Raw genomic sequence first — 12623 nt, 5'->3', positions numbered from 1 at the left:
GGGGATTACTGGGTTCTGTGTAAGGTGCATCCGGGGGTCTGCACCTTTGGGGGGGTGGGGTATGGACTCTCAATTGAAGGCAGGTGTTTTCTAGTTGCCTTTGATTGGGAGTCCAATATATTAGGGTGTGTTTGGTCTTGTTGTTTGTGGGTAGTTGTTTTAGCACTGCTATACGTGTGTAGCCTGCTATACTGTTCCTGTTGGTCATTGTTTTCTTGTTTATGTTCGTGGTGTTCACATTATAATAAATTATGATGAGCACGCAATCCGCTGCATATTGGTCCACTTTTTCCGACAGCGATTTCAACATATCTTCTGACGAAGAGGAACGTGACAACATGGTGAAATCCCTGAGCGGTTTCCTTCCTCTCCGGTAACTGAGTTAGGAAGGACGCCTGTATCTTTGTAGTGACTGGGTGTATTGAAACACTATCCAAAGTGTAATTAATAACTTCTCCATGCTCAAAAGGATATTCAATGTCTGCTTTTTGTGTTTTTACCCATCTACCAATTGATGCCCTTCTTTGTGAGGCATTGAAAAACCTCCCCGGTCTTTGTGTTTGAATCTGTGTTTGAAATTCACTGCTCAACTGAGGGACCTTACAGATAATTGTATGTGTGGGGTACAGCGATGAGTCATTCAAAAATCATGTTAAACACTATTATTGCACACAGAGTGAGTCCATGCAACTTATTGTGACTTGTTGCACACATTTTTACTCCTGAACATATTTAGGCTTGCCATAACAAATGGGGTTGAATACTTATTGAATGACATATTTTCCTTTAAATAATTCCACTTTGACATTATGGGGTATTGTGTGTAGGCCAGTGAACAAAATCAAAATGTAATCAATTGAAATTCAGGCTGTAACACAACAAAATGTGTAAAAAGTCAAGGGGTGTGAATACTTTCTGAAGGCACTGTATCTATCACATCACTCTCTCTTTTTATCTACACTCTCCCCTCTTATGAAATTGTTTTTAATGTCTTCCATTGTGGATGTTTTCGTTCACCCTCAGGAATTGTATCCATTAGTGGTCTCAGGACATAGTTTCTTAGATAATTGCAGTGGCCCATTTGTGTTCCCTGATATTTTACTTCTGTTTATCTAGGTAGTAAACCTTCAATCCATGTCTTCTGGCTCGGAAAATACCACACACTGAATCGCCATGTATCTCTGGAATTTGAAATGGAATGCTGTCTAGTTTGATCATGTTTTCATTGCTGTCTGTCTGTTCCCTTTTACACAGAGCTTGGCGATATGGCACGCGCTATGCAAAGAATGACTTTTGTCAATAGACAAGAAAACATTCCTCTTCTTCGTGACTTTCAATACTTCCACAGCAGTTTGAGAGCTGGCGTTGATATGTGTCTATGAACTTTCTGTATTACCCGATGGGGCGGTGAGGTCACTGTCACGGTTTATCAAACGGCTTCACTACAGAGCTGAGTGCTATGGAGAGTCCAATATATTTATTTCTGTTGGGCCATAGCACTTTTTTCACCATCACAATTGCTACCATCTTATTCTTTTGTAGTGTTCTCAGTTTGGGCTTTGTGAACTTTCCCAATTCTTAAAAGATGAGTCTTTAGATGACTATCGTCACTGGTGTAAGGTACTTAAGTAAAAATACTTTAAAGTACTACTTAAGTCGTTTTTGGGGGTATCTGTACTTTACTTTACTATTTATAGTTTTGACTAATTTAACTTTTACTTCACTACATTCCTGAAAATGTACTTTTTACTCCATACATTTTCCTTGACACACAAAAGTTCTCATTACATTTTGACTGCTTAGAATGCTTAAATTGCCCAATTCACGCACTTATCACAGAACGTCCCTGGTCATCCCTACTGCCTCTGATCTGGCGGACTCACTAAACACACATGCTTTGTTTGTAAATTATGTCTGAATGTTGGAGTGTGCCACTGACTGTCCTAAATAAATATTTTTTTTAAATGGTGCAATCTACTTTGCTTGATATAAGGAATTTAAAATGATTTATAATTTTACTTTTGATACTTCAGTATATTTTAGCAATTACATTTACTTTTTATACTTAAGTATATTTTAAACCAAATACTTGTAGACTTTTATCTCAAGTAGAATTTTACTGGGTGACTTTTACTTGAGTCATTTTCTATTAAGTTATCTTTACTTTTACTCAAGTATGACAATTGGGTACTTTTTCCACCACTGACTATTGTGATTGAGCACACTACCATCAATCTTTCCTCAGATAGGCAGGACGATTCCAACTTAATAGTAGTACTGATCTAGGATCAGGTCCTCCCTGTCAATGTAATCTTATTAATTGTGAACAAAAATGATAAACATAGCAACATACTGTAGTTAAAACAACATAGCTTCAACAACATAGCGCTATAGTACGTCCAGTTTTAGGCATTTAGGGCCATATCATAACATTCTGCCATGCATGACTAGAACACTCCTTATTGCCTACCTCATGTGAGAGACATGGATCCCCTTCCTTCAACAGCACACAGACACGCACGCACACAGCGACAGTGTACACACACACACACACACACACACACACACACACACACACACACACACACACACACACGCACACATGCACACAAACACACGGTATGAACAACCCCACAGGGGAAGCCCAACGCTTGTCACTCGGCTCAACTAATTACCGCCCCACTGACGAACAGTAATTACCGAAGCCGCCGCAACGAGGTTTAGTGAACGTGACAAAGTCATTAGACTCATGCTCCTTGCCTCCCGTAGAGCCATCACTACTTCTCTCACTCTCTCTATCTTGCTTATTTATTTATAAAATCATTTATTTACCCCCTTTTTATTCACAATTTCAATCTTGTCTCATCGCTGCAACTCCCCAACGGGCTTGGGAGGCAAAGGTCGAGTCATGCGTACTCGGAAACATGACCCACCTAAACCGCGCTTCTTAACACTCGCCCACAGCAATGTGTTGGAGGAAACAATGTTCAACTGACGACTGACCTCGGACAATACTGGGCCAATTGTGTGCCACCCTTTGGGACTCCTGATCACGGCCGGTTGTGACACAGAATGGGATGGAACCTGGGTCTGTAGTGACGCCTCTAGTAGTACTGTGATGCAGTACCTTAGACCGCTGCACCACCCGCTATCTTGCTTATTATTCACAAAATGTTTGTTTTCTTTTCTTTTTCTGTTCACAGTTTGATGGTGACAACATGTACATGAATGACAATAACCAGGAGTTTCGGTCACCAAGCCAGGTGAGTAGTCCGGTTCAGGGTTCACCAATTAATCCTAAAGGTTATACCTCCATTATGGTCAAGAGACATTCTCTTTGTGGTGACTAGGTGACTTATCAACATAAGCCTTCAAATATCTATTAACGAAGTATGGAAAGCACAAACAAAGGAATGATACTGAGTCAGTGCAACTACCCCGCTGGGGGTCTTCCATGTTGTAGTTTTCGCTTCTAGAAACATTCAATACATTTGTTAAACACCAATAATGCCACCGAAAGTTTGCCCTAACTGCTTATTTATTGTGTAGTTCTTATGGAGTTCCCAAAACCCATAGCTGTGTGACCTACTCCAGGTAAGGTAAGGTGTAGATGAGTTGTTACCGAAGTGGGTTTCACTTCCTTGTCTCAAACCCATCCGCTCCTTGGAGGGCATAGGCCATAAACAAACTTCCTCCAGCAGACTTGGTGTTGTGAGGTTTTACAGTATTTGAAGGTGTTGTTAGATTTGTGTCAAACTAGTCTGTTGGGAGCTCAGGGCCCGTATTCACAAAGTGTCACAGATCCTAGATCAGCACCGCTACTCTGACATGATTTGTGAATACGGGCCCAGGAGTGTAAGATAGGAGCGGACCGACACTCGGTCACTCGGTCCGCTCCTATCCGGACACAGGTTGACATTTATTGTCATGAATCTTGGAGGCAGCTCTGCAGAGTGGTCACAAGCTAGCACAAGCCACAAAGTCATTCAATTTTAAAGCTAACCCTAACCTTAATCCTAACCTTAAACACACTGCTAACCCTAATGCCTAACTCTAACCTTACATTTTTGTGTTCATGGATTTTTACAATATAGCCAATTTTGACTTTGCAGCTGTCTCATCTAGCGGAAATCGCTCAGTTCTGCCTCCAGGGCAAGATTCATAACAATAAACGTCAACCTGCAGTTTGGACGGGAGGGAGTGGAGCAGAGTACTCACAGCCAGAGTTAGAACGCCTTAGTTGACATATGGCAGTGTTTAGATCTCCAGGATTTGTTGATACTGCGGCAAAGCCTTGGTGTTTAAACAAAACATAACAAGGTTCCAACTACTCATCAATTAGCACTTGCCTACACAGAGAGAGAGAGCAAGGGAGAGAGAGAGCGAAGGAGGGTGGGAGGTGGTGAGAGGGGAAGAAAGAGTGAGAGAGAGGAAGAGAGAGGTGGAGGGAGAGAAGGAGAGCATGAGGCAAACCCTTTCCTAGTAAGTTTGTATTTTCTTTTAAGTCTTGATTGACTGCGTATAATGAGGGGTTGAAGGATAGATTTAGCAGCTTATTGGTTGCTCAGTGCAGCAGCACAAGGTCTACCGACATCACTGGAAACCCATTGGTTGCTTGTAAATTGGGCAAACTGTTCGGCACTATTGTCGGTCAGGCTGGTCATATGTCAATCAGCACCTACTCTACTTTAAAGTCTTACAGAGAGCGTTTGAACTACTTTGCCGATATGAAACAAAAATACAATCATAATATCAGTTATAAATATCAAATTCCCAGTTTATGCTACAAAACCAATTTTATAAGAGGTTTTAAAAATAAGTAATATTTGACAAAAAATTCCATGACGTACAGTAAGGTATTGTTGGTATAATAGATGGATATAGTTCAATGCCCGATTAATAGAATTCAACAATACATTTCTTGGTAGTCAAATAAAATAAAATAACATGTATATATAAAGCCCTTTTTACATCAGCAGATGTCACAAAGTGCTACACAGAAACCCTGCCTAAAACCCCAAACAGCAAGCAATGCAGATAAGCACAGTAGTCCAACAAATATTGCTATCAGGTTGTAAATCACAGCTGGTCTGTATTGTTTCAGTTTCAATGACTCAATATTTTGGACAAAAAAACGGACTAAAGTAACTACGGACCAATTCTAACTATATCGTTTTTTCTGTGGCTGTGGCTAGAGATGTGCATTTGATGATAGGGAGATTGTGATGTGCAAAACTCCCTGATCTTCTAAAAAAGATATGTTTGTCTAGTTGTGTCCAGTCCAAGTGGTGCTTGTACAGGCGGACCATCTATGGGAGGAAGGACGTCAGCGTTGCGCAGCAGCTGAAACCTGGTCCCGACTGAGTCCCAACGCTCCTTGGCAACAACAACACCAGGCTCCAGAGCATTGAAGCTGTAAAACAAGAAAATAGAAGAAAAAAATGTAGAAGACATTACAACCTTGCATAGCATCAATTCACCTCCTAAGTATAGATAATAAGAATAACCTCATACAATGCAATGAAAATGATATTCACCTGAAGTGCTGGTACTACTTTGAAGTGCTGGTACTACTTGATCTGTGGTTGCGGCCTGAAGTACGCAGTCGTGTTTTGTTGCCAGCCATAACTTTCCACCAGCACCGTACCATTCTGCAGTCCAACCTGTTGTGGGATGTTGACCCCCGTCACAGTGCTGTCCTTGACCACACCAGCAATTTCTCCACAGATTCCTGAAGGAAGACAGCCTGACTACATGTACCTCTGAAAAACACACAAATAATGTGAGATCCATAAAAGTAGTGCCAATCATGTTGGAGGTAAATGAAATAATGAAAACGTGTTGTTTATGCTTTACATTCCAAGTGTTGTCATCGATTCCTTGTGGAGACGCCACACCACTGCTTTTGTCACATGAGATGGCAGCAGCTTTCCACCAAAGTGTTTGTGTCCTGGGCGGTGTCCTGGTAATACTATTGCATTATCCTCTGCGTGGTTGTTGATGAAGTTCACAACTCACTGCAAGTACTCATGCTTCAGGTGTGACCTGTGCTTGCTTGGGCCGGCTCTCTTTTTGATGGGAGGCATTAGACCGTTCTCCTTGTGTGACTGACTGGTGGAGGAGAGTCGGGGGTGTTCTACTGATGCTGAAAGACAAATTCTAGATACAAATACTTTAGCATTATTATACAAAAGATGGCCGTAATCACCTCCAGACACACCTGGCTAACTAGAAGGGGTTATGTAATCATCTGTGGAGTCTTTTGTTTAGGCATGTAGCTAGCTAGCTAGCGAAACAATGAACCATTATTCCAACCCATCACAGGAGGTTGGCGGCACCTTAATTGGGGAGGATGGGCTCGTGATAATGGCTCTTATGTAGTTATGTGGCAATATGAGCCAGGACCCTTTTAGTCATTACCTTGTTTTTATTTTTTTATTGCATCTCCAATTTTTGGTGATTTTGGGAGTATACGTTGTTGTCATATTTAAGTCATATCATGGCCTTTATTTTCCTGACCTTTTTAGGTGGAATCATTGGCAAATTCAAGCACATATAGTATGCCTAATGGCCTATTTTAAAAGGATGGGGCATGATCCAATACAGTTGTTCTGCCCTTAATGTGGGTTACTTAGACTTTTGATGGCCCGTCAATGTTGTGTCCTATGTCTGTGTACAAAATGTGGAGTCTAGTACAGAGTCGCCTTTGTGAGTGTCCAAGGCTTTTTGTGTCTAAGTAGCACCCTTCAACACAGAGACAGGAGATTACATTACACACGCTACTGTATCTCAGGCCCCTTCAAGAGAAAACCCGCTAAACAAAAACAGCTTTCCTTGACTCTAAGCTAGGAAACAGGTCTAGTCACTCAGTGGCTTTTTCCAAAGGTATTCATTTGTTTGTTGTTACTGTACATGTAAGGGACTTTGTAATTTTTTGTTTGTTTACCAGCTGACATTCTTGTGGGCGACGTATTTAGTGGATCAACATGACATGGTTGTTAATCAGTGTTACATGTGTTTTCCTACTGCATACTGTACCAGTATAACTAATAATATCACTAATTCGCCCTATTGACTCGCGTCCGGGTGCCGCGTTTAATTAGAATCCAGGATTTTTAATGGCTCGTTCAGTGATCCTGATTGATATGTTCCAAGAAAAATAACATCTGTCATTTGATCTTTCCAATCTGTCATTGGATGCACATTATTCACACACACTTCAAGTGCAATGATGTTAATTGCTACACATACATGTAAAATAAATGTAGTACATATTGTGTGTTTACGTCAACAAACATGGTCGCCAAATTACGTGTGGCATCATGGGTAATGTAGTAATGTAGTGTAGTTGTCCTTATACAAGCCTTCCTCTAGCCCAGTGTTGCCCAGACTTGGTCCTGGAGCCCCCCCTGGGTGCATATTTTAGTTTTTGCCGTAGCACTACACAGCTGATTCAAATATCCAACTCATCGTCAAGCTTTGATGATTTGAATCAGCTGTGTAATGCTAGGGCAAAAATGAAAACGTGCATCCAGGGAGGGCCCCAGGACCAAGTTTGGGAAACCCTGCTCAAGCCTGCGTCTGCCCAGTGCATTGAGAATCCATTGGTGCCCCAAATAATCAGGCTGATTGGATATCAGGCCAGTGTGACGGACAGGAAATGCTTTGATTGGGACTGGTCTGGAATGAGCGGTGAGGGTGATCCGTTTGGGTGATTACAGACTGGAGCCGGTGTGTGTTTACGTTGCTGTCGCCCTCCTCTCTGTTTTTACAGTCCCTGTCCCACTGGGGTTTCATTTACAATAGAGCTTTAACAGACTGGATTTATAACTTCCTCTCTATGTTATAATCAGTCAGTGTAAGGAGAGCAGACCTGAGTTAAAAAACTATTTGAAATATTTCAAATACTTTGAGCGTTTGCTACCTGGAGTGCCAGGAGGATAAATAAAGCACTTTTGAGACTTTTCTATTGGTTCCTTTGCGACAGGCGTGCTGAATCAAGCACAGATCCAGTATTCAAAAGACACTGAGTATACCGAACATTAGCCCTCAGAACAGCCTCAATTCGTCGGGGCATGGTGTCGAAAGCGTTCCACAGGGATGCTGGCCCATGTTGATTCCAATGCTTCCCACAGTTGTGTCAAGTTGGCTGGATGCCCTTTGGGTGGTGGACCATTCTTGATACACACGGGAAACTGTTAAGAGTGAAAAACCCAGTGGCGTTGCAGTTCTTGACACAAACTGGTGCGCCTGGCACCTACTACACTACCCTGTTCAAAGGCACTTAAATGTTTTGTTTTGTCCATTCACCCTCTGAATGGCACACATACACAATCCATGTCTCAATTGTCTCAAGTCTTAAAATTCCTTCTTAAACCTGTCTCCTCACCTTCATCTACATTAATTGAAGTGGATTTAACATTGACATCAATAAGGGATCATAGCTTTCACCTGGGTTCACCTGGTCAGTATATGTCATGGACAGAGCAGGTGTTCTTAATGTTTTGTATACTCAGTGTAATTTCAAATAGAATTGGAACCCAAATCTGGTGTGTAGAGGGAGAGAAAGAATGACAGAGAAATACTTTTCTCTCTGTTACCTCATTTTTCACTTTTGTACCAACCCTGCCTTGCTGTAGAAAGATACTCAGGGTCTTTTAAGAACCAGCTAGTTTTAGCTTGTTTGTGTTTGTGCCTTTGTTTCTTTTGTTGTTGAGAATGCAAGACAACGTGGGGCTCTTATATAGTCACGACCACAGGGGAGCTGTTGCTGATGGTCTAGATTAGAATAGAAACTTGGATAAAGTGGCTTCTCTCTCTCTCTCTCTCTCTCTCTCTCTCTCTCTCTCTCTCTCTCTCTCTCTCTCTCTCTCTCTCTCTCTCTCTCTCTCTCTCTCTCTCTCTCTCTCTCTGTCCCCTTTCTCTCATTTTCCGTCTTTCTCTCTCCTCTTTCTCTCTCATTCTCTGTCTCTCTCCATCTCTCCCCTATCTATCTCTCTCTCTCTATCTCTTCCCTATCTCTCTCTCTCTCTTTCACCCCTCTCACCGACACACACAATATCCCTCCCCTCTCACCACACAGCAGCTTCATCCAGTCAAGTGCGTTGCCCATAGGGTCCGTGCAGATGTTGTTTGGCCTCTCTGGCCCTGCGCTGTTCCGACACACATCTCCACTGACTGACTCACAGCGCAGGGAGCAGAAACATCTTAGAACACGGTGGTAGCACATACACCACATGTGGGTGATGGCGAGGTGAGAGCGAAGTTACTTAATGGTGACTCATGGTGTACCATTTATACTCTGAGCACAACAGACAGACGCAAGCACGCACGCACGCACACGCACACACACACACATACACTCCCCTTCCCTCTTCAGTGGATGTGCATATACAGGTCTCTTCTCATCATCTTTCCTTTTTGGTAATGCGAAAAGTTGCATGAGTAGATGACTAATCATGTGGAAAGGGTGACGCACATCTCTTTCCTGAGCCCAACTAGAACACTTTGTGCGATGCATAAAAACAATGGAGAGAGTGGAGATGGAAACCTTATCGTCTAGCTCTATCTGTTGTGTACTGTTATTCTAAAGCAGTTACACCAAAAAAATATGCTCCTTCAACATTGAAAAAACATTGAGACAACACTGAGACAACATTGAGGGAATAGGATGCCCACACCCACGCTGAGAGGATTTGTTAGGGTCGTCTTATGTAGGTCAGCCTATGTCAGCCAATAAATCCAATTATCATCAGCTTCTGAAAGAGTAGAAATGAAAGAAGAAATGGGCTTAGGGTCGCCACGATCTCTGTGAGTGCGTTCCAGTTTTAGCTGAGATTTCCCTTTATGTTTCAGGTTCTACTAGACTAGACAACAGGACCGATACAAGACTATCCCAATATCTTTACTATAGCAGACTTGGGTTCAAAAATACTATTTCAAATAATTGAAAATGCTTTTAAGCTGGGCTTGATTGAGCTTGCCTGGCGCAATGGAACCAATAGCATAGTTGCAAAAGATCTGGTTCTTCAGACAGATGCGCATTTTAAATATTTCAAATAGTATTTGAACCCAGGTCTGGAGTAAAGTGCATGAGAATTATCTAGTGAAGGCCCTCCTTTGACTGTGACTCGCTTGGTCCTCCTCATCTAAATGTACATCGTGCTAAAATCTTAAAACCACCTTATCAGCAGGGAAAGTAAACTGAATGATTCATGCACTCTTTTAAGAGAACTTGAAACCTTGGATCTATTTTGGGCTCCACTCTATATGCAGTATTGCTGCTGTGGAGGGATTTAGAGAGGACTAAATAGTTTTAGCTTTTTCTCTCTCTCTCTCTCTCTCTCTCTCTCTCTCTCTCTTCTCCCCCCCCCCCCCCCCCCCCCAGTGATCTTTCTCATCATATGGCGACCAAGGTCATGCCTGAAATACAATAGACGTGTAGACATCTGGTATAATACTGTGGAAAGTTAAATCTATATGAATGGCCCTGCCACAGTAGATTCTCTCTGATGCACTCCTCGCGGTTCAGTGAAAGTAAATCACAATGTTCTCTTATTACCCTGACTGGAATGAGGGCATAGAGAAAGAACATGAGGGATCACCCCATTCCCCCCTCCCCCTGTTTGCCACGGCTTAAAGAGAATGACATCACGGAAATAAAAAATAAATGAGGATTATGGGTAGGCTATTGTGCCATATGTGATTACCGGGGCTTCCACATTCCCCTAGTGGGAAGAGTGACTACAGGCTGACATTTTTTATTTATTCTTGTGATTTTAACCATAATGATTGGATAAAATACGGAAATGTGGTGCACCACAAATATTCCTGTTTTTGGCCACTGACAAAGATCGTGCTTTTCGGGATGTTTCAAACGGTTGTAGGAGTCTGTCAGAGCTTTATTTCTTTATACATACTCTTATTACCCTGTCTGAGAAGAAAAAAAAAACACTTTTCAACCCATATGATCTAGTACATAATAAAAGTATAATAAACCATATACAAAAATAAATAGAAAACGTGAATGAATAAGCCTTTTCATACATTATAACATATATAGTTATAATCTGTTTTAGAAACATCTACCCAAGATCATTCACATTCTTTATTACTTTACCAAACGTATCATGACATTAGTGATAGTCAAAATCTGTTATTTTTGTGAACGTCTAAATCAACATTTGGGACATTTAAACAGCGTGTGTCCCTGCTATAGATGAGGGGAGACGGGCGATGTAAAGCATATGCAATGTCTCTGCCTCCGACGTAAAACAAATGTTTGACTTCCACACAAAATTACTTTGTTACTTATTTCAGGTTTAAGGAGGTATGTCGCATTCTTTATTGTAATTTAGATCCACCTGCTCGAGACAAATTCAATGATTGTGTTGCCACATCTGTGCGGTGAAGCAGTCGAACTGGATAAATGTTTTTATAAGGACCGCGTCTCTGACGTAACGTTGCAGTGAACTTGATTTCACCACTCTGAAAACACATCCATCACATACTATGTTGAATGTCCTTTGAAGAAGCAATAATATAAATGAATCTAATGATGCAGCCGACCACTGGAGAAAGGCAAATGCACGAGTATTCGACAGAGGACGTTAATGTTATCCTAGGATGGCTGTCTTGTGACTTCTGAAATGGTGTGAAATCAAGAAAATCGGTGATGTAAACATATACAGAAAAATTGGGGGTAATTCTAGTGCCAGATTTCAGGGACTGTCAGCTTATTATGGTGTGTTTCTTTTTCCACTCTGGTCAAAAGTCTTCCTCATATAATTTATTTGTATGTGGTTTTGGTGGAGATCGAGCTCAGCTCAAATAGGCCAGACACAGCTGTAATGGAGTGTGGAGAGGGGTCTTTTACCCAACTAAATTAGATCTATTTTGGTGTGACATTTGAGGGAATTGCCAGTGAGGGGAGCAGGATGTCAGATACTCCCCCTCCCCAAGGCTTCTGAAGGACATCACCTGTGACCCTGACACGGGATTGGACGGTGCAAACCGCCCCCTTTTCAGGCTACTTATCCCAGTTCTACCTGGCTGTCAGTCAGCCGGCTCTGAAATCCATCTTCTGCTCTTTTTCAATCGAGGGCCATTTATTGCCATTGCCATCTATTGTAGAGGGCTGGTTCTGCTGATGCATAAAACCCAATGGAGTTTTGTGTCAATTGAAAGCCTGGTGGATAGGTCACGTGCCCCAACGCACTGTCCTTTGTCCTTTTGACCATCGTTCTGAAACACCCACTCGTTCTCGTTGATGAGTGTCGTTTTTGTCCTCTCTCTGCTCAAGAGGCTCTTCTTGGCTGTTGGATCTAGTTCTAGGATGTAACGTTGTGTTGTGTTTGAGTAGCCTATCCTCATCCAACTGTCGTCGTCCTATTGCTTTCTTTTATCTTAGCTAGAGATGGCCGGACATCTTTGTTTATGCATCACCAGCTTCTGCAAATTGCTACAGCAAGGCCAATCTGTCGTTTTCTTGACGTGACATGTAGCTACTGGACTGGCTTTCAATAGATAGCCTATTCTTAGTAAAGGTAGCGGGCGTTTGATTAAGAAAATGGAATGCAGTATTGGAGTATACAGTACAATCAAAACAAAGCATTTAAATGTAC

At 41.9% G+C, this 12623-nt stretch overlaps 1 protein-coding gene across 2 annotated transcripts in view; it reads left to right on the top strand.

Annotated features, from left to right (window-relative positions):
- The window catches only part of LOC100380856 (TOX high mobility group box family member 2), a 138669-nt gene that overhangs the window by 84213 nt on the left and 41833 nt on the right, over positions 1 to 12623 (top strand). For both annotated transcript variants that reach the window (XM_014146043.3, XM_014146042.3), the window contains one exon: positions 3204 to 3263. In XM_014146043.3, the coding sequence (XP_014001518.1) occupies positions 3204 to 3263 (60 nt within the window). The remainder of the gene's footprint in view (positions 1 to 3203; positions 3264 to 12623) is intronic.

Source organism: Salmo salar, chromosome 15, assembly GCF_965601325.2.
Source record: "Salmo salar chromosome 15, fSalSal1, whole genome shotgun sequence".
Lineage (NCBI taxonomy): Eukaryota > Metazoa > Chordata > Actinopteri > Salmoniformes > Salmonidae > Salmo > Salmo salar.
This window is presented reverse-complemented; position numbering and strand designations above follow the sequence as displayed.